Source organism: Ricinus communis, chromosome 7, assembly GCF_019578655.1.
Source record: "Ricinus communis isolate WT05 ecotype wild-type chromosome 7, ASM1957865v1, whole genome shotgun sequence".
Lineage (NCBI taxonomy): Eukaryota > Viridiplantae > Streptophyta > Magnoliopsida > Malpighiales > Euphorbiaceae > Ricinus > Ricinus communis.
Window position 1 is genome coordinate 26,115,659 of NC_063262.1, and position 18,016 is coordinate 26,133,674.

The 18,016-nt window shown below is 35.1% G+C and overlaps 4 protein-coding genes across 4 annotated transcripts; 2 read left to right on the plus strand and 2 right to left on the minus strand.

Annotated features, from left to right (window-relative positions):
• The first annotated feature begins 303 nt into the window (after positions 1–303).
• LOC107261679 lies at positions 304–2,582 on the plus strand. The gene is made up of 3 exons (XM_015722606.2): positions 304–484; positions 592–663; positions 2,341–2,582. Exons 1-3 carry the CDS (start codon positions 371–373, stop codon positions 2,350–2,352), a joined length of 198 nt encoding a protein of 65 aa, XP_015578092.1. The 5' UTR covers positions 304–370; the 3' UTR covers positions 2,353–2,582.
• Positions 2,583–2,801: 219 nt separating this feature from the next.
• On the minus strand, positions 2,802–9,733 carry LOC8288313. Its single transcript, XM_015722631.3, has 7 exons — positions 9,230–9,733; positions 9,016–9,115; positions 8,091–8,153; positions 7,195–7,312; positions 6,063–6,145; positions 5,315–5,376; positions 2,802–3,335 (listed from the first exon to the last, which is right to left on the minus strand). The coding sequence occupies exons 1-7, from the start codon at positions 9,460–9,462 to the stop codon at positions 3,224–3,226; spliced, it is 771 nt and encodes a 256-aa protein (XP_015578117.2). The 5' UTR covers positions 9,463–9,733; the 3' UTR covers positions 2,802–3,223.
• A 2,573-nt stretch (positions 9,734–12,306) lies between these two features.
• Positions 12,307–15,606, plus strand: LOC8288314 (peroxisomal membrane protein 13). Its single transcript, XM_048376641.1, has 5 exons — positions 12,307–12,486; positions 13,199–13,438; positions 13,717–14,042; positions 14,836–14,928; positions 15,066–15,606. The coding sequence occupies exons 1-5, from the start codon at positions 12,462–12,464 to the stop codon at positions 15,279–15,281; spliced, it is 900 nt and encodes a 299-aa protein (XP_048232598.1). The 5' UTR covers positions 12,307–12,461; the 3' UTR covers positions 15,282–15,606.
• A 992-nt stretch (positions 15,607–16,598) lies between these two features.
• On the minus strand, positions 16,599–18,008 carry LOC8288315 (F-box/LRR-repeat protein 12). Its single transcript, XM_002524533.4, has one exon. The coding sequence runs from the start codon at positions 18,006–18,008 to the stop codon at positions 16,839–16,841; it is 1,170 nt and encodes a 389-aa protein (XP_002524579.2). The 3' UTR covers positions 16,599–16,838.
• Positions 18,009–18,016: the final 8 nt, after the last annotated feature.

An 18,016-nucleotide genomic window follows, 5' to 3' on the forward strand; every position in this document is an offset into this window, starting at 1 on the left:
GAAACTGACTCGAACCAAACCTGAAATAATCCGTATCCAAAAAAGAAACAGGGCACAAAGACTCAAACCGGGCCAAGCCAAAACCTGAAATTACCTGAATCCGAAAAAATCCAGACCTAAGATAACCGAATCTAATACAATTTGAAATCCACAATGATCTTATTCCAACCCGATTCCACCTGCCCGTTAGTCATCTTTTGGTGGGACCTTTCCTCTCCTCACTGTTCTGAGCCGGTTTATGAACCGAAACTATTGACCATGCCGAGAGCCGGACCGTGGCCGATTCTGTCAATGTATAAATTCATCAGTCGAAAGAGCGTCAATAGGAATTGAGTGACCATTGTCGTTTCGAGCATTAAAGAAGAAGAATATGCTGAGGACTCGGCTGCTATGGTTTACAATTGGTTTCTCTGTGTCATCAGCAGCAATTGGTCATTTCATTTGGAGAGATCTTTTGGTTGATAGATATGCCCTTTCCTCTCATGTATCTCTCTTCTCCTTTTTCTGTTGTCTTTCTTTTAATGCTTTTATTGATTCGACTTCAAAGAGTGTTGATTGTTTGTATTTTTATTTTTTTCCTTTTCCTGATAGACAAAGCAGAGTTTTGATGCACTTGAAGCCAGAGTCTTGAATCTTGAGACTATCAACTCAAATCCCGCCCAGGTTGGCTTATTTATGTTTTTTCTTGAGTTATTTATTACTACTGCTAATTGAATTATTTTGAAGCTTGATGCCCAGGAATAGGAAATATAAAACGAGTGGTCAATGATGATATTGTTATTTGTTGATTCAGTTAATTTTGATAAAATTGGTAATTCGTGGTATTCGTAGAATTATAATTGAGCGTTTGTTTGTTCAAATTATGTAAATGTTGGATTTGGAGTTTAGGGCTTATGCAGATGCAAATACATTAATCAGTAGGATTTAATTAGTTGTGGCTTATTTTGATCTAGAGAAAGGCAAACATCGTAGCCTGATACTAGCAAATAATAGCATTAATCCTGGTCTATTTAGACTAGCTATACCATAATGGAGCTAGCAAATAGCAATTTGTTTATGGGTGACAAAGTTATCAACAGCTTAAAGGAAAATGGGAAAAGGTCATTGAGACGAGAAGTCTACCCCGTAGATGAGAATTGGGCTACACTTGAAGTTCATCTTATGCTATTCTTACGCTTGTTTTTCATAATCTTGAAGAAGTGTTTGATGCATTCTATTGTCATTAAATGATCTTGTGTGCTTAATTCCTTTTTAACATTTCATATAACTAAGCTATAGAATTATGCTTTTGAGCTGAGATAAGTACTTCTATTTTTCAATGGCCCAGAACTAGTAACTGTGCACTCCATCGTTAACCAGTTAAGTGGTCAACCAGGTTAGAATCTATGAGAACTGGTCAGGGTATGTTTCTAGCGTGTCATTTTACAAGGTATAAATATATGAGATCCTTTTATCTCCTATGGTCAAAGTTAAAGTTGCTTTTGGGGTGTGGGAGAGTGCAACTCAGCTAAGCAAGCCAAACTCATGCGCCCTTTATCATTATGGTACCACAATTGCTATGTACCATAGGTATAAGAACTATATTTATGGCATTTTCACAGTGTCTATTATCTATATGAAGTCCTAACTGACAAATTATCACCTGGTTATAGCATTCAACACAGTTATGTAATGGTCATTTTACTATTGGAACCATAGCAGAGTTTATAATTGCAGGTTTATTATTATTAAAACTTGTCTTGTGAAAAGTGATTGAATCCCATGTGTTGGGCTCCACAGCCATATGAGAGGACCGGCTCATGAGCTAATTCTGGGTAATAATTACTTAAAATTGAAACAGTTATTATGGAAGTTCTCAAATAAAATACAGAAATCAACAGACTTAGAAAAAATTGAAAAACTTTTCAAGGTTTATACTATTTTTAGTGGTTAACTTGGTTATATTTAAGCACAAACTAGCATACGCAAAAACCTGTGTAAATATTACTTCCCTCAGATGTCATCAACTCTACTCCCTTAATTAGTTATCTCCCGTAGTACTTTATTGCTGGAGAACTTTCTTAATATAATTACCTACTTTAGAACATTTGAAGAATGCCACATGCATGTGTATGTTGAAAAGGTATGTGGCAGGGTGAATTCAAGGGAGGTTAGTGTTTGAATCCTTGACCTCCTGCCACACTATGTTGCAAGGCTCGACTGCTGGGCTACTAGTCCATTTGGGAAAGTTGGTTTGTTTTAGTACATTTATCTGTGCATTTAAGAATTGTTTCATATACATGATGTTTTTTGTGCAGCAATATTAAGCAAGTTATTTATTGATTTTATTCTCTCCGGCAGGTTGAAGGTTAGAACTTACATGAAGCTGAAATGAATTAGTGAATATCATGTTGAAGTCCTGCCTTGCTCTAAGCATTTGGCATTTTAGTAAAAATATTGGAGCAATGTTTCTTAGTCTTCTCATATGAGAGTCCCAGTTTTGAAATAAGAACTCTGCAATTTTATGTGGTTGAAAAAGTCCGTGTATTTTATGTTTATTCATAATTCACTGTTCTATGAAGAGGAAATTTGATTCAAGGGAACTATTGTGTAGCATGGAGTTTTGCCTTGGGACAGCAAATTCTCCAATTTCAGCTTCATCATCCTAAAAAACCAAAGTTCCACAGAATTCATAGCTTTAGGAAAAAGTTGAGTTGGCTGATATGTATCCGAACAGGAGTAATTCCATCATCGTTCGGAAGTGAATATCAAACATTTTCAGTACAGAGCAGATTAGGCTAATGTACATACATGATTGCAGATAGAGAAAGCTCATGATCAATAAATAGATTAAACTTTTTCACAAATAACTTGCAACGACAGTAAACAAAGCTTATAAACAAAGAGAAATTATGGTAACAGGCAGCCCAATTTAACTATTTATTATTTTCCATTGAAACAAGCCTACAAAGTATCATTTCTGCAGTCAGAATTTCCCCTAGCCAGCTAAGTATAAATATGCTACAACTGGTTTCCTAAAATCAACACCCCCCCCCCCCCCCCCCCCCCCCCCACAAGAATGTTAATAAACAAATAACATTCCTTATTTAAAACCATTGCCATTGTAACCACCTGCCGGATTGACAGAAGAACTTGAACCAAGTGAGCGGCGTCTTTGATCAGATTTGGCTAAGAGATCCCACTTGAGGGCAAAAGGTCAAAAGGCACCCTCAGCAAGAATGCATCATGATTTCATGTGATGGGATGATGGGGGAAGGATAGAGTTTGCAAGTTCTTCGTTCACCTTCACAGGAAGTGGAGGCATCTGCTTCATTATTTCTGGCATGTCATTCAAGCTGCGCAACTTATTCAAATTAGAACCAAAACTTGAATATATATAATTGATCAATGAGAAATTGTTGCATGATGGCATGCATGAGATTGGATTGTGCACGAGGCAAGGAGATGCATCTATCTATATAGCACACAGCTTCAATGCAAGAATTCCATGTGGCAAACCAAGTTAATAATCTCACCCAGAATAATATACAAGTGCCTCAAAGACCTATATGATTTTAGAATTTAAGAAAGGCAGAAGTGATCCTACAAAAGGGAACAGGCATTTGTTGAATGACACAGAGCAAAATTTCTCAGTTTTGACTGCCCAGCTCTTTGCTTGCATCGAGGAGAATAGTTTGGGCTGTTGATGAAGTTCTGTATACAAAAGAAGATTTCACTCTCGATCACTTGAACCTGACTTTTGTAGCTGCTTGGGAAGGTCAATAGCAAATACTTTTTACTATGGAATTGTTCCTATTCTGTATAAATCTCTGAAGTCTGGATATCTAAATACTATGTTCCACTTTAAGTAATTAATCCAGAAGCAGATTTGTCAGCTAAGTGAGGCTGTGACAAAGCACTAGAAAAGGCTACTTATTAGAGCCTACGAATCAAGAGGACTTTTTATTCACTATTTACGGTCCATAATAAATTTAGGGATTTCATTTTAATTTTTCCTTTGCGAGTCCACCACCGATTTGAAAATGTCCAGGTAATCATTATCATGATTTATGATTAATCAAATCTTAGAATTACTGTAATGCAGTATTATTTACTGTCCGTGCAATTGTGCTACCACTGAAACTACCACAGTATACAAGGTTCGGTTTTGTGGTTCTCTTAATTTGAGGTTTTAATCAATAGTAGTGTCTATGACTAGCTATAATGACTTGATTTTGGAGCTGACTAACAGAATTGTAATTTGCTCCTTTTTTCCCCCCTCTTTTAGGTAGTCATGTAAGGAGGAATTGAACTCATAGCCACCCTATATAGGCAGAGGTATGGCTATCAACTAAGGTTATCCGTTGATGATGTAGTTTGCATTTCTCAAGGTGTCACCCTGAGTGCTAACCACGACCCAAGCTTGTGATGAAAAGAATGGCCTTTGCAATTATTCTTCTTCTTTTAGTAATAGAAAACTTGGTAAATAACTTTATCCTTATGCACCATAAAATATGGTTGTAGCCTCCAGAGGCATACCTGGGTTTTGGTTGAATTAAAACATTGGGGCCTGAGAACACAGAGTTCTACATCTTTCCCTTTGTAGCGTATTATAGAAGTAGGATATATAAAAACTACAACTTAGAACCATCGTTTTAAGGCATGTTTACCTGGTATTTATCCTTCTAACCTCCAAATTTCTTTTTATTTTCTTTGGTATTAACTATATATATAGTTTATGTACTTATTTTAAATTGAGTATATGTTCTTCTCAATCTTTTTTTTTTTCTAATCTCATGCACATAGATCCTATGCCCAAAGAACAGAATGTGATAGCTTCATATTTAAGCCCCAAAACTTGTTAAACCAGTCCCTACTGATCCTAATGACCACATCAAACCCAAATCCTATCTAATTGAGGTATTCAGAGTTTATTTAATACTAGAAAGACTATCCTATATCAGGTTGCTATTATAGACACTGAGAGGGCAACTACACACTGTAACATGTTTTCTCTCATTATTTAAGGTTCATTCTGTAATTGTCTATTTGAAAAGACTCTTACTTAGTTTTGCTATCTCTTTAATATATTTTTTCAGTTCCTGCAAACATATAGTACTATAGTATATGCCCTTCCCATGTGAAACAAACCACCTACAAATTTCACCTTTATTACGCAGTCTTGAGTGATAATACCATGAAGATTATCAAAATGGGATTGAGAAAATATTTGGCAAACCATATTACTCGGTAATAGATCATAAGATGCACAAACACAAAACAGCTACTCCACATACAAAATGCCTGTATAACAACAAAATAGGTAATGACATACTCATTCAAGATGGAGAAAATGTTGTCCCGCGTTTTGCTTAAAAGATTGAGGTTATCATGTATCTGCAAAAAAACAGAAAAGAAAAATTATGGCATGACTAGGAAAATGTCTTACACGATGATGCTGCCCAAAGAAGATAAAGCAATCATGGGGAATCATATGCAAGAATTTTAGGTGAATCATGTTGATTAGCTATATCAACAATAAAATGGCTTTAGATGGCTCAAATACTTTGTTAAATATCAGGTTGTAACAAAATGAGCACATCTAAAAAGATCATTACTCCTTAACTTCTATGACCACAAATATCCCCTCCCATTTTCATTCCAGCTGCCAAAAGGTGAATAATTAGTAGCTTAGCAAAACAGAATCATGATGCATCATTCATAGAATTTGAGCACTCAACTAAAGATATTAGCAACTTTTGGCATGATAGAAACAAAACCCTTCCATATTTCCATGATGTCGTCAGCAAAAACTAGTGATAAAACCATTTCACATAGTTTTGGTTCGAGCAGGAAGAAAATTCTACAAGAGTCTAAATGGCCTATTAACATAGATCAAATAATTGTCTGTGCCTCTCATTAGAAAAGATGTAGTTCTATGCTGTAAAGACAAAGAAATTAAACAATATGCAAAATAACATGTTATATAGGTGGTATGCGCACCAGTGCACTTAAAATAGTAAAAAGATCACATGACATCAAAATTAGTCAGCATCAACTCAGTGTCAAAATCTACATGTCACCTGAAAAGATGCAAAGTTTGCTGAAATTTGACTCAAAATTTGAGCATTTTGCTCGAGAAGCTCTCCAGTTGCACCACCAATGGCTGCAAATGCACATCAGCTGTAAGTATCAAGCAACAAATGGAAAGAAACGGAGCACATCTTAATTAAGTTATTAATGCCATCAATACCTAGGCCTCCATGAATTCAATAATTACTAAGAGAAGTGTGGTCAATCCCAAAAAATGCATTATTTCGTAATCCTCCAATCATCAGTTAAAAAAAAAAGAAAAAAATCCAACAAGCAAGAAACTAAAATAGGTGGACACCTACTGAAACTTGAAAATTCACACAATAAATGAGTAATAGAGCCAATGAGAACGGAACAAATTTCCTCGAAACAGTCCTATCAATATCCGTACTTGGAAAAGTCATTTTTATCTTGAACAAGTCTTATAGAAAGTTGCATCAGAACAATAAAGCATAGGTGCTACCTCTGGCTTGAAGGCTCTCCAACAACTAAATGCCAAATAATTTCCAAAAGATTGCTAGAGCAATCATTGCAATTTTTATAGAACTTACTATCATTTAAGCAAACCGTAGGCATTAAAAAAAATTCTGAATTTGAACAACATCATTCAGCTAAAGGAGATTGTGTATGGCAATACTCCCAAACTGCAGAGGTTTGTCCGTACAAGCAATCATGTCGAATAGAGGATATGGAACAAGAAAATCATAAGAGGAAATTCGCTGGTATATCTCAACTAATCACTACAACAACCACCAACAGAACATGAGTAAGAGTTAGATTGGACGCTCAATTAAATGCCCATGCTAAGAGTAAGAGTGAACTATGAACTCAACAGTCAGGTTCGGTCAAGAAACATAACAGTATCACCATACTAGTGCCCATGCTTCCGAGCAGAATATTTCCTTGATTTCATGAATATTAACATTCTTCAGTATGGAAAAAACCTCATTTCATAATTAACAGTTCCCAGAGATATGGTAGTAAAGGTCACAATAAGCTGGCCAATTATTACTGCAGGCATAATAAGAGTGCACTGCAATCTAATCCAAGAACATTTCACATCATTTTATTGGTCACCTAATTCTCTCCTTTGGTGTCGCTAATGTATAGGAAGGAACCAACCTTTATAAGAGATGCCATCATCACTGTCCGCAGGGATCATTGGCGGAGCATATGAGGGACCATTAGGGCGAGGTGTCAAATGGGATGATGACTTCACTGAAGGATCTGCAGCTTTTTCCTGAGACATAAATGCCCACATCTAACTTAACTTTTGCAATATACAAGAAAAGAAGTACATTTGCTAAAATAAAGAACACAATTAATTGGTCTAAAACAGTACTATATGTCGTGAGAGGGGGGTGGGTCATGTGGAATACAATGGTCATAACTAGAAGCTTTCCGCAAAATGAGATGCCTATGGCCAATTATCATCCGAGCCATACAAAAAATAGATGAGACCCTTGTAGGCTAACTGAAAATTGCATCTCCGTATGATTATAATCCCAGATAGTGATCTATTATTAGGACAGCTCTCCATCCCAGAAATGCATCAAGAGCCAATTCTTCAACAGTCAAGTCTAGATATATACATAATCTAATGATGATTTTTCATGGTTATTTACTTCCAGACGTTGAGTAGGCATTTATTGGACTATTAGATATCCCAAGATACTCATGAGCAATCGCAGCTTCCATTCTACTAAGGATGGAGTTAAAGGTACTCTATTGGCTACTAACGAACTATGACTAGTGAAGGTTTCTTCTATTCCCTTCGAGTAACTTTCTGTTTCATGACAAAAAATATTCAAAGAAGTTCTAACAAATATTGCAAAATAGATGAAATAAGTAAAAGTACATTAGCATAAATTTGAAAATGTTTACTGTCGTGTTTGTCTTTTAGTTGGAAAGTTTCTCAAGTCAATCTGCGTTACATGCCTCCAAATTGTCGTATCCATGTCAACCTTCCCTAGCAAATACATATATCACGGAAACATTATTTGAAGTAAATATTATACCTTTCTGTCCTTATTCTTCCTAGCTGAATGATCCTCTTTCCTTCTTTTTCCATTTTCCTTTTTCTGAGAATAAAAGATATAGCCCGTTACTTTCACACATAATATGCTAAAGTCAGCATATATGATACACGTGCATGCATCTGCAGTATATTGCACAAACATTCCACATGATGCAATGGTACATTATAGTATAGATGCGGTTTGACAGTTACTCCCAATTATAAAGAAGCTTATATCTTTCTGTAGTTAAACCAGCATCATAAAAGAACAAAAAGAAAAAAGAGAGAAAAGACCAAGGAATCATTCAGAGAAGATTCTGAAAACAACGTAGGACTAATTAGGGTAAGAAAACAGACATTCAGACTCGTTAAATAACCTCCCAAACATGATAAAAAAACCAAGATAAAACGATATCTCCAATAAATGCAGTTCAAAAAAATTTCTGTAATAAATCAAAAATCAATTCATCATATAAAGGTCTTATCTTTCCCAATAACCAACCACACTGACCAGCACTCCCATTATAAAATCCAAAAAGAAAAGAAAAGCAGGTGCTTTAAAGTGTGGTTAAATGCTTAGCTTTGTACCATAATAAATTGCTTAATCTGTAGAATAAATGAATTCTGCATTCAAATAGATTTGATGGAATGAGCATTTGACAAATATATATGACACATATACTTGCATAATTGGCAGGCATCAAAATCCGTTAAGCAATCTAATTGCTATCTATATGATAATTTGAATCTTTGTTACTCTTTCACCCTTAACAAGAACATGTTTCAGATTTCCCTTGTGATTCTCCTCCTTCTAAAAAAAATGTAGTCCAAATAACAGTTTGCCCTAAATTTCGTTTCCACTCTTCCAGTTTTCAACTGAAAACATATCCTCAATTAGGAGAAGAAAAACAAAATGAGAAACTTACAGTCATCCACCGGCAACGCAGAGCCACATCACGAACTGTTTTGTCCTTTAATTGCAAAGCAATCTTCGCATAGCGTTGAACAATTGATTCGGATGCATATCTTATTTTTATAATTAAAAAAAAAAAGGTAATTTTGAATTCAATATACTAAGCGTTATTCAATTGAATTTAAAAAAGAAAAAAAAGAAGAAGAAAAAAGGAAAGAGCTTTATACTTAGAGAGCAACTCTTCAAGAAGAGACTGTTCATCAGGAGTCCACTCAACGGAAATACCAGGACTGTGTCTCAGGGCGGCTTCCGTTTGCGAGTTTTCAGCTCCTGAATTACTACCCCCATTTTTTACTGCATTTACACCACCGCCATTTGCTGAAGACGCTACTTTCTGCGCTGAAGCACCTCCTTCTTCATTATTACTATTGTTCGCTGAGGGATTTGCACTCGCAGCCATTTCGCCGCCGCCGCCGCCGCCGCCACTACCAACCAACTCAAAATAAATTAAGAAAAATACTGTGCGATTGAAGAGAAGTGGAGTGCTTTTGCGTTATTAGAAAGATATAAAATGACAAAATTTAGGTACGTATAATTGAAATGATGTAGAAAAGTGGCTGCTTTCTCTCTCTCTATATATATCTTTTTTACCCTGTCCGGAGATTTTTTTCTTTTTTCTTTCTTAGTATTTTGGAAAATTTTATTTGTATCCGCCGTAAAAATCGCGAGATTCCGTCTCAGTGAGGAAGATGCCACGCATCCTTTATTATTTATTAGTGACGGAGGCCCATCTCTTTTTTTTTGTTTTTTCTGCAGGACCTATAATTTGCCCCCCCGGAAGTTTATATTTCTTTTTTGGCCCCTGAGCCGCTCAAGTGAAATAGTATGTCAGTAAAGTCCTTAATAATTTAATTTGTGCTATTTTGCCCTTTTCTAATGAAATTTTAACAAATCAAATGTTATAAAAATAATTACAATTTTTAAACCTTTATTTTATTGGCTTATTAGTGCGTACTCTTTCTTTGTCAAAAGAAAATAAACCAGTATTAATATGATTGAATAGCCCAACATCAACATCGGACAAGCTGAAAGAAGTACATTAAAATTTTAGGCTTAGGACTATGAAGTACATGAGTTTCATGTCAACGCTGCATAGGATCCACTGTCGTAGATGAATATCTGGTGGGTGAAGGTCTTCAAAAGTTGTTGTAGCCACTCTCTCTCTAAACATTAGCCAAAAGTCCAGTTTCATCTCCTTATCTCCGTCAATATCCGTCCATACATAGCGCCTTATAGGGCAAAAATCTGTTGAGATTCTGACTTCACCGGAGTAGACCGAGATCGAGGTAGATCAGCCACAAAAGATACACTTCCAGGCACACTAAGCAAATCCAAACATTAAAACTAAAATAGCGATAAAGACATAAATGAACTCAAATCCTAAAACTAAACCAACAACATAAACCCAAAAGATATACAAAACAGACAAAAGAAAAGCAAACAACACCATGGGGTAAGCTTCCAGCGTTGTGAGCCGCCGGAAACTACCCATTTCGGAACACCCCAAATTAGGGTGCTATAACTTAAAGGTATGGAGGCTTCCACGGAGAGAAAGAATGGTAAATATAATTACTTTTTCACTTGGCCAATAGTGCATACTAATACTCGAATCGCTTAATAAAAAAAAGTGATTTAGTGTAACAGTTGGTTTCAATTTTTGCCTAAAATTATGAATACGTGATGATATAAATTGTTAAAATATAATTTTTTTAATTTTAATTAAATTCGAAAATAAAATTTTAAAATATTTATTAATTTTATAACATATTATTAAATATTATATTACTTATAAAAATATAACTTAGTGATAATTTAAATTAATTACATAAAAATGGTAAAAAAATAAAACATAGAGTACTCCTTTATACAAAAAATAGGAATAAAAATTGCAAAACCATCACCCAATAAACAAATTTTAACATACAAAACTATTCACAAATGAAATTAAAGTTGTTATTAGTATATGTAAGAAAACATAAAATCAGAAATTCTAACACTAAATTCCAATTATAATGTGTAGGGTTGTTTTGAAATGTTCCAAAGTGTATGATTTGCATAAAAATAATATATATTTTTAGATTTGACAGCGTCCCACAAAGAGGAGAATATCCACTACTAAAATGTATCATTATCAATAATAATAAATTAGATCCATGGGTGAATAACTAAAAGAAAAATAATTTAGAATTACAGTAGATAAAAATTTTGATTTAAGAAAAGCTCCTAGGGATATATAGGATCTGTCATACTAATTTCCTTAGATTGCATTAAATTAAATATTTTTTTGATCTATGTTATTGATAAATAATAAAATATAATAAAAGCACGAATGATGGATTTTTTTTAAATGTCTAAAATATTTTTATAATTAATTAATACCTACTAATTGTATCATATATTTTAATTTTATATGTAATTAGTTTAATTTTTTAATCCTAATTCTAATTTTAATTTTAATAGAACTAATTAGTAATTAATCTATTTCGGTCGTAATATTATTATAATTATATATATATTTTTAATTATATAAAAAATTAATATAATATTATATCAGATTATATAAATAAAAATAATTATCCAATTAAAATAAATAAAAAATCAGTATCGAAATAAATTAAATATATAAACAAAAAATAAAACTATAATACATTAGTAAGATTATTACATATTAGTAAAATAAATTAAGTATATGTCAACATACTTTTAGAATCCAATTTTTGTACATACTAATACATAAATTGTTACTATTATTTTGATTACAAATATTTTTTAGTTTGAATTTCAAATTATATTTTTCATTTACATAAATCTGTAACAATAAATTTGTCTAATTATAAATTAATTATTAGTATACTGAAATCTAATAAATGAAATAACTGATAATATTATAATTAAAATTGATATTTTAAAGTCTTATGTAAATAAATTCTAATATTTTTAAACTATTTCTATCTTCTATATTAGTAATTAATATGGTAAATATATTTATAAATTAATGTAATTTAAAATAACTTAGATAAATGTTAAAATTATAGTACAACATATTTAAGACATGTTAAAAGAATTTTTAGGCTCATAGATCAAAATTCAAGTTTATCATAATAATAACAATAATAATTAATAATAATAATAATAATAATAATAATAAAAGCTTTCTTAAAAAAATTAAAAATAAAAATAGAAGCTAATGCAAGAACGTATATATATATATATGTGCTCAAAGGAAAAGTCAAAAGGTCAAAAACGCTGGGAAGGAAAGTGAATAGAGATAAAGCTTGTACCAAAATCGAAACTTCCACACGCGTTATTATTCACACGAACCTCTCTCTCTCTCCCTGTCTATCTCTCGTGTAAGGTGGGCACAGAGATCAACACACAGCCCATAATTTTTCACCGTCTATGGACTCCAGTTCCCAGCCGGCAGGTTCGATTTCTTTGTTCTCTGCCCCTCTTTCGCTCTGATTTTGATCTTTTCTTTTTTTTCTTAACATTAAAGATCTTTTTCTTTTTGTTTGTCTTAAATTTTAGACTATTCTTTCGATTTCAATTTTCCCTTTCCAGTTCTTGTCAGGGTTTCTTTATCACTATACTCGATTCGTTAGGGTTTCGAGTTCTTGTATTTCAATTTTCTTGTTTTGTGACTTTGACCATGAAAGTTGAAGATAATTTTAGTGATAATTGATAACACCGCGTTATTAAAAATCAGTAATTAAATGAAAGTAATTTGAGGAATTCCTTTTCTTTATTCATATGAATGGGTGTTGTAGAGACCAATTTTTTTTACTTTCAGTGTTTGATTTTGATGCTTAGCAGTTTCGGGAATCTTTATCTTCTTATTTGCACGCATGTGTAATGTGTTTGTGGCTACGTATAATATGCGTTTTCTTTTTTAATCGATTGAACTGAATACTATTGCAATCTTCCCTTTAAAGGGCCAAAAAATTTTACAAGACTGGGTAGCCACCCAACAATCCACTGGGAATCAAACGCTTCAGAGTTGCTGAAGCTACCCAGTCAGCAGGTTTGTTACAACATCTAGGAGTAAAACTAACCCTGCTAGAGGGAATATAAGACTAACCTAATAAAATATGTGATTTGTTGAGTAATTTATTGCAGTTCTTATTATCCTATTGTAGGTGGGAGTCCTCCTGCAAAACCTTGGGAAAGATCAGGGACCTCGTCGTCTGGCCCTACGCCTTTTAAACCGCCAACACCTGGCAGTACCAGTGATGTAGTTGAGGCATCTGGAACAGCAAGACCAGGTGAAATTGTTCCAGCTGCTAATAGGACTACTGCTGTCAACAACACTAATACTCTTGGTAGACCTGTACCCACCAGGCCGTGGGAGCAGCAAACATATGGTAGCTCATATGGAGGTATCAACTGATCTCTATAATTATTTGTATATGTCTGGGCATGTTTCTTAGTGTGTTTGTTGTCTTTGAATTATTTTGATACTTAAAACATTGTATTTCTAGAGAAAGAAACTAATGGGCCCCTGCACTTTTCTAATGCAGTGTTTACTAGGCAAAGTAATATTTTTGAAAACAGCTTTCAGTAAATGTAAATACACAGGATAGGAGTGGGTTACAGCTTTCTTGGTGCATGTTTAGTGTTTATTGATTGAGCTAATTGTCGTCTTTGTCCAACGCAGGATATAACTCCGGCATGAATTATAACTCTGGATATGGTTCTGGGATGTATGGTTCTTCATATGGTGGATTGGGAGGGTCTTATGGCAGTGGATTGTATGGAAACAGCATGTATAGAGGAGGTTATGGCGGTTTGTATGGAGGTGGCATGTATGGTGGGGGAACGTATAGTGGTGGTTTTGGTGGTGGCTATGGAATGGGGGGAATGGGTGGGATGGGTGGGATGGGTGGAATGGGAGGAATGGGGCCTTATGGTGATCAAGATCCGAATAATCCATATGGTGCTCCTTCATCTCCTCCTGGATTTTGGATTTCTTTTCTTCGAGTGGTAGATATCTCTCCTCCTCTCTTTTATCTTTTCCTCTCACTCTTTATCTCCTGTTGCTTTTTGGAAAATATCACCAGCTCAATGCCTGAGGTTTTAGTAAAAGGGAAAGCTTCAATGTTTTTCTGTTGCACGTTCTATGCTGTTGTATCATTCCCTAAACTTTTGATTCTGCAAGGTTGCTAAAAATGATTGCATTCATGGATATTTGAAATGGATATCGCAAAGTGTGATTGATATGCCTTCCATTCTCTCATATCTTGTCCCATTTACTGGAAATCTCCAGCATGAGGAAGTTATTTACCATTTCTGGATCTCTGGTCTTCGTCCCTTGTTTCTTTTGTGGAACTATGAAAATCACTTTGTCACATGTATCTCCTTTGTTTGAATATTTAATGAGACTAGAAGCCCTAAAATTAGTGCTGGGGAAGAATAGGTGGAACTAGAAGGAAGCAAAAGAAATGCTTGCCTGTATTTTCTTCTCACTTGGGATGTAGAATATTTCAGGGTGATCTGATGGACCATGATTAGTTCAAGCCTGATTTTCGTAGTATGAGTATTTTGATGTAATGTTGCTCTGTAACAAGTTGGCTGAAACTGTTGTCATTCCAAAGTATTTAGGATGAGGAAGTAGATTATTAGAACAGATAAAGAAGCTATGTCCGATGTTCAATTTTGTACATATTGTTTAATTTGCTACCTGAATTAATAGCAGAAAATCTATATTACATAGTGGATAGTGTTCATACTACCTTCAAATATTAATTTACAATCATCTGGTTTGCGACGCTCGCAGATGCAAGGTGTTGTCAACTTTTTTGGTCGTATATCAATTCTGATAGACCAGAACACCCAGGCTTTTCACATGTTCATGACTGCGATGCTTCAGGTTCTGCTTCTTGTAACTAATATTTAGCTCTTTATTCTGTAAATTAGACCTAAATGTATTGGTAACTGAATGTAATATTGGCTGAAAGTGTGGCCTTGGAATTATCACATACTGACTCATGGCCTCGTCTTGTGCAGCTCTTTGATCGCACAGGCTTGTTGTATGGAGAGTTGGCCAGGTTTGTGTTGAGGTTGTTAGGAATCAAAACAAAACCCAGGAAGGTTCAAGGACCAGGACCTGATGGACTTCCTGCTCCTCACAACCCCCATGGGAATCAGAACTACATAGAGGGGCCTAAGGGTGCTCCAAGTGGTGGATGGGATAATGTTTGGGGAGACAATGGTAGCAGTTAAGCTGAACATATACAATTTACTAGGGAAGAAACTAGAGATGAGAGCTGTGTTATGGAAGGAGGGGTTGAGATGGATGCAGTGCTCATTGAAGGAGGTTTTCTTGCTGAACCAAGTCTACTGTGTGCTTGAAATAATAGACTCTTGTCTCTCAAAAGAAGGCAAGCATCCACAACAAAATAGTTGTGCCAAAATTTTCTTCGTGCCTGATTGTTGTACCAATTGTGGAAAGGGGGGAGATATTATAAATGTTAGAAATGATGGGAGATATTTGGAATATATAACATTCTATTCTATTTAAATAAATAATGATTACTGTTTCAAATTATGAATGAAGGATATATATATATTTGAACAACGTGATTTGACTTCCTCCTTTGCAACACCCCACTTCAGAAATTCGTTTTAACCTCACTTTTATTTCATAGGCTAATATCAAGGGACAAACAACAGTATCAACCTTCTTCTCTCTAGCGGAAAAAAAAAATATATATATATATATATTTTAATTGCTTAAAAAATCCTGTGTAAATAAAAATTATCAAATTTAACAACGTACTTATAATTCATCATGAAAATAAAACGGCGGCATTTTACATTTCTTTTCTATTTTGGGTTTCATCTTCTTCGCTTTACACGTCCATCACTCTCGCCAAAATCACGACCATGACCACCATCACTTTTGCCAAAACCACCACTAACAACCTTCAGCTCTCCACAACCATCCATCCTTATGCTTCATCAAACCAACTCGATTACCATCCCAACTAAGAATCATGGCTAAAGGATCAACATTGCTGCTGACGATAAAGAGCAACTTTCATCACTACTTAAGATTCAACATCCCCGCAACAACCTTCAACCCTCCATAACCATCCACTGATGCATCAAGATCCAAACCTTCGATGTCTCTTCTAATCCCCTCGCCATCAGTCTACTATCGCCGTTAAAGTTCGTTAGCGATGGGTTTGTGTTGGTGGCGGTTACAGTGGAGGATTTGATGAGTTTAGTTTGTTGAGAAATGGATTTAGTTTAGTTTGTTGAAAAATGGTCAAGTTCATTTTTTAAAATAATATTTTGGCAAGGGAATGTCCCCCTGTGGTCATTTCTTGTCGCCGCTACAGCCATGAACTTCGAGAAAGTTTCAGTAAAACTACCTCAAAATAGTCGAACAGTGTGAGAATTGATTATAGAAAAGGGGATTTGATTTTGATTATGGTAAAGAAAGAAAGGGATATAAATGATTAGTATGTTAGTAAATTTGATGATCTTAATAGCACAAATTAAACTTCAAATTAAAAAGCATGAAAAATCAGAGAGTTAAGCCAAAGAAAAACTGAAATTTCTGCTCTGTTCATAGCACAGATCAAATATCAAAGAGGATGTCCACAATACAGTCAACTATCGTATTAATTAATAGAAGAAAAAAAAAAAATCAAACACTGCAAACAGATATATTGAAGTGCCAGACAAAATTTTGTATTCTCTAAGAAATTCCGACAATCAGGCTCCTTTCTGTTTATGGACGCCCGTGAGGATCGACTGATCTCCGGCCGGCCATTATCTAAATGTTCTGGCAGGTCCGATACACATTACCTCTTCTTCCCTTATCTCAACATTACCTCTATACAATTTAAACAGCTCTATTGCATTAGAGGATACTCGACAACTTTTGTTGAGATATAAAACAGAGAGCATTTTGCACCCTTCCCTTAGAGCCTGCAAGCCGCGATCGCACAGATTCCTGCAGCGATTCACATGGAGTTTCTCTAATCTATTGCAACCAAACCCAATTGATTCCCACCCTGAAATTTGAACTCCATGACACAGTGCCAAATTCCATTCTTGTAGCAGCGGGCACCCCTTTGCGATTGCCGTGGCGGATTCATCACCAACAGTTCTGCACATCCGGAGGTTAAGAATTTTAAGCCTCGCAGCGAAACCTGAACCAATTGCTGCCAGACCGTCTCCCTTAATCGACCAGCTTATACCAGAAACATTTAAATACTCCAGTCCACCTCCACTAACAATTCCCATGACCCCTTTTGGATCAAGGTTACAAGACTCCGCATCTATATAAGCTAAAGTGGGTGAACACCCTGTAAAGCCAACTCCACTTATTTCCCTGCAACAAGATATCTTAACTGCCTGAAGCTGACAGCAGGCTTGAGAAATGGATCTCAGTCCACAGTCAGAAACAAGCGGACAGTATGACAGATTTATCTGCTTCAGAGCTGAGCATCCATTCGCTAAAGTTTGTAATCCAATATCAGTGATATTGCATCGATAAAGACTGATAACTGTTAAATAGGGGCACCCAGAAGTAATTAGGGAAAGCCCATTATCTGTGAGTCCAAAACAGCAATCCAGATGAAGAGAGTGCAACCTTGAGCCATAAAATTGCAATGGGATGAGGGCTGAATCAGGTAGATCAGTGCAACCAGACAGTGACAAGAAATGTAAATGCTGAAAACGGGTGAGCAGCCTATGAATATGGAATGAGTTTATAAAAAGGCTTCTTTGAGGTAATGAAGTAAGGTTGAAAATGGTGAATGAGCATTGGAATTGTAAGGATCGACGGTTGATATTTTGAATATCAAGCAAGCGACGGCAAGTCAACCCAAATGATTCACGATCAGAATTACAGTCAAGCCATTGGAAAATAATAGAGAGGCAATCATCTGACAAGTGCATGATAGAGGTAGGACCATCACTTGAATGATCTACCATGTCAACTC

Excerpts from the sequence above, each read along its gene's own strand:
- LOC8288315 (XM_002524533.4), bottom strand. The coding sequence starts at position 18,008 with ATGGTAGATCATTCAAGTGATGGTCCTACCTCTATCATGCACTTGTCA.
- LOC8288313 (XM_015722631.3), bottom strand. The coding sequence starts at position 9,462 with ATGGCTGCGAGTGCAAATCCCTCAGCGAACAATAGTAATAATGAAGAA. Across the intron at positions 9,116-9,229 it reads CTTGAAGAGTTGCTCTCTAA|ATATGCATCCGAATCAATTG; the intron begins GTATAAAGCTCT and ends TATAAAAATAAG. Across the intron at positions 7,313-8,090 it reads GGAAGAATAAGGACAGAAAG|GAAAAAGCTGCAGATCCTTC; the intron begins GTATAATATTTA and ends TTTATGTCTCAG.
- LOC107261679 (XM_015722606.2), top strand. The coding sequence starts at position 371 with ATGCTGAGGACTCGGCTGCTATGGTTTACAATTGGTTTCTCTGTGTCA. Across the intron at positions 485-591 it reads GATATGCCCTTTCCTCTCAT|ACAAAGCAGAGTTTTGATGC; the intron begins GTATCTCTCTTC and ends TTTTCCTGATAG.
- LOC8288314 (XM_048376641.1), top strand. The coding sequence starts at position 12,462 with ATGGACTCCAGTTCCCAGCCGGCAG. Across the intron at positions 12,487-13,198 it reads CTCCAGTTCCCAGCCGGCAG|GTGGGAGTCCTCCTGCAAAA; the intron begins GTTCGATTTCTT and ends ATCCTATTGTAG. Across the intron at positions 14,043-14,835 it reads GGATTTCTTTTCTTCGAGTG|ATGCAAGGTGTTGTCAACTT; the intron begins GTAGATATCTCT and ends CGACGCTCGCAG.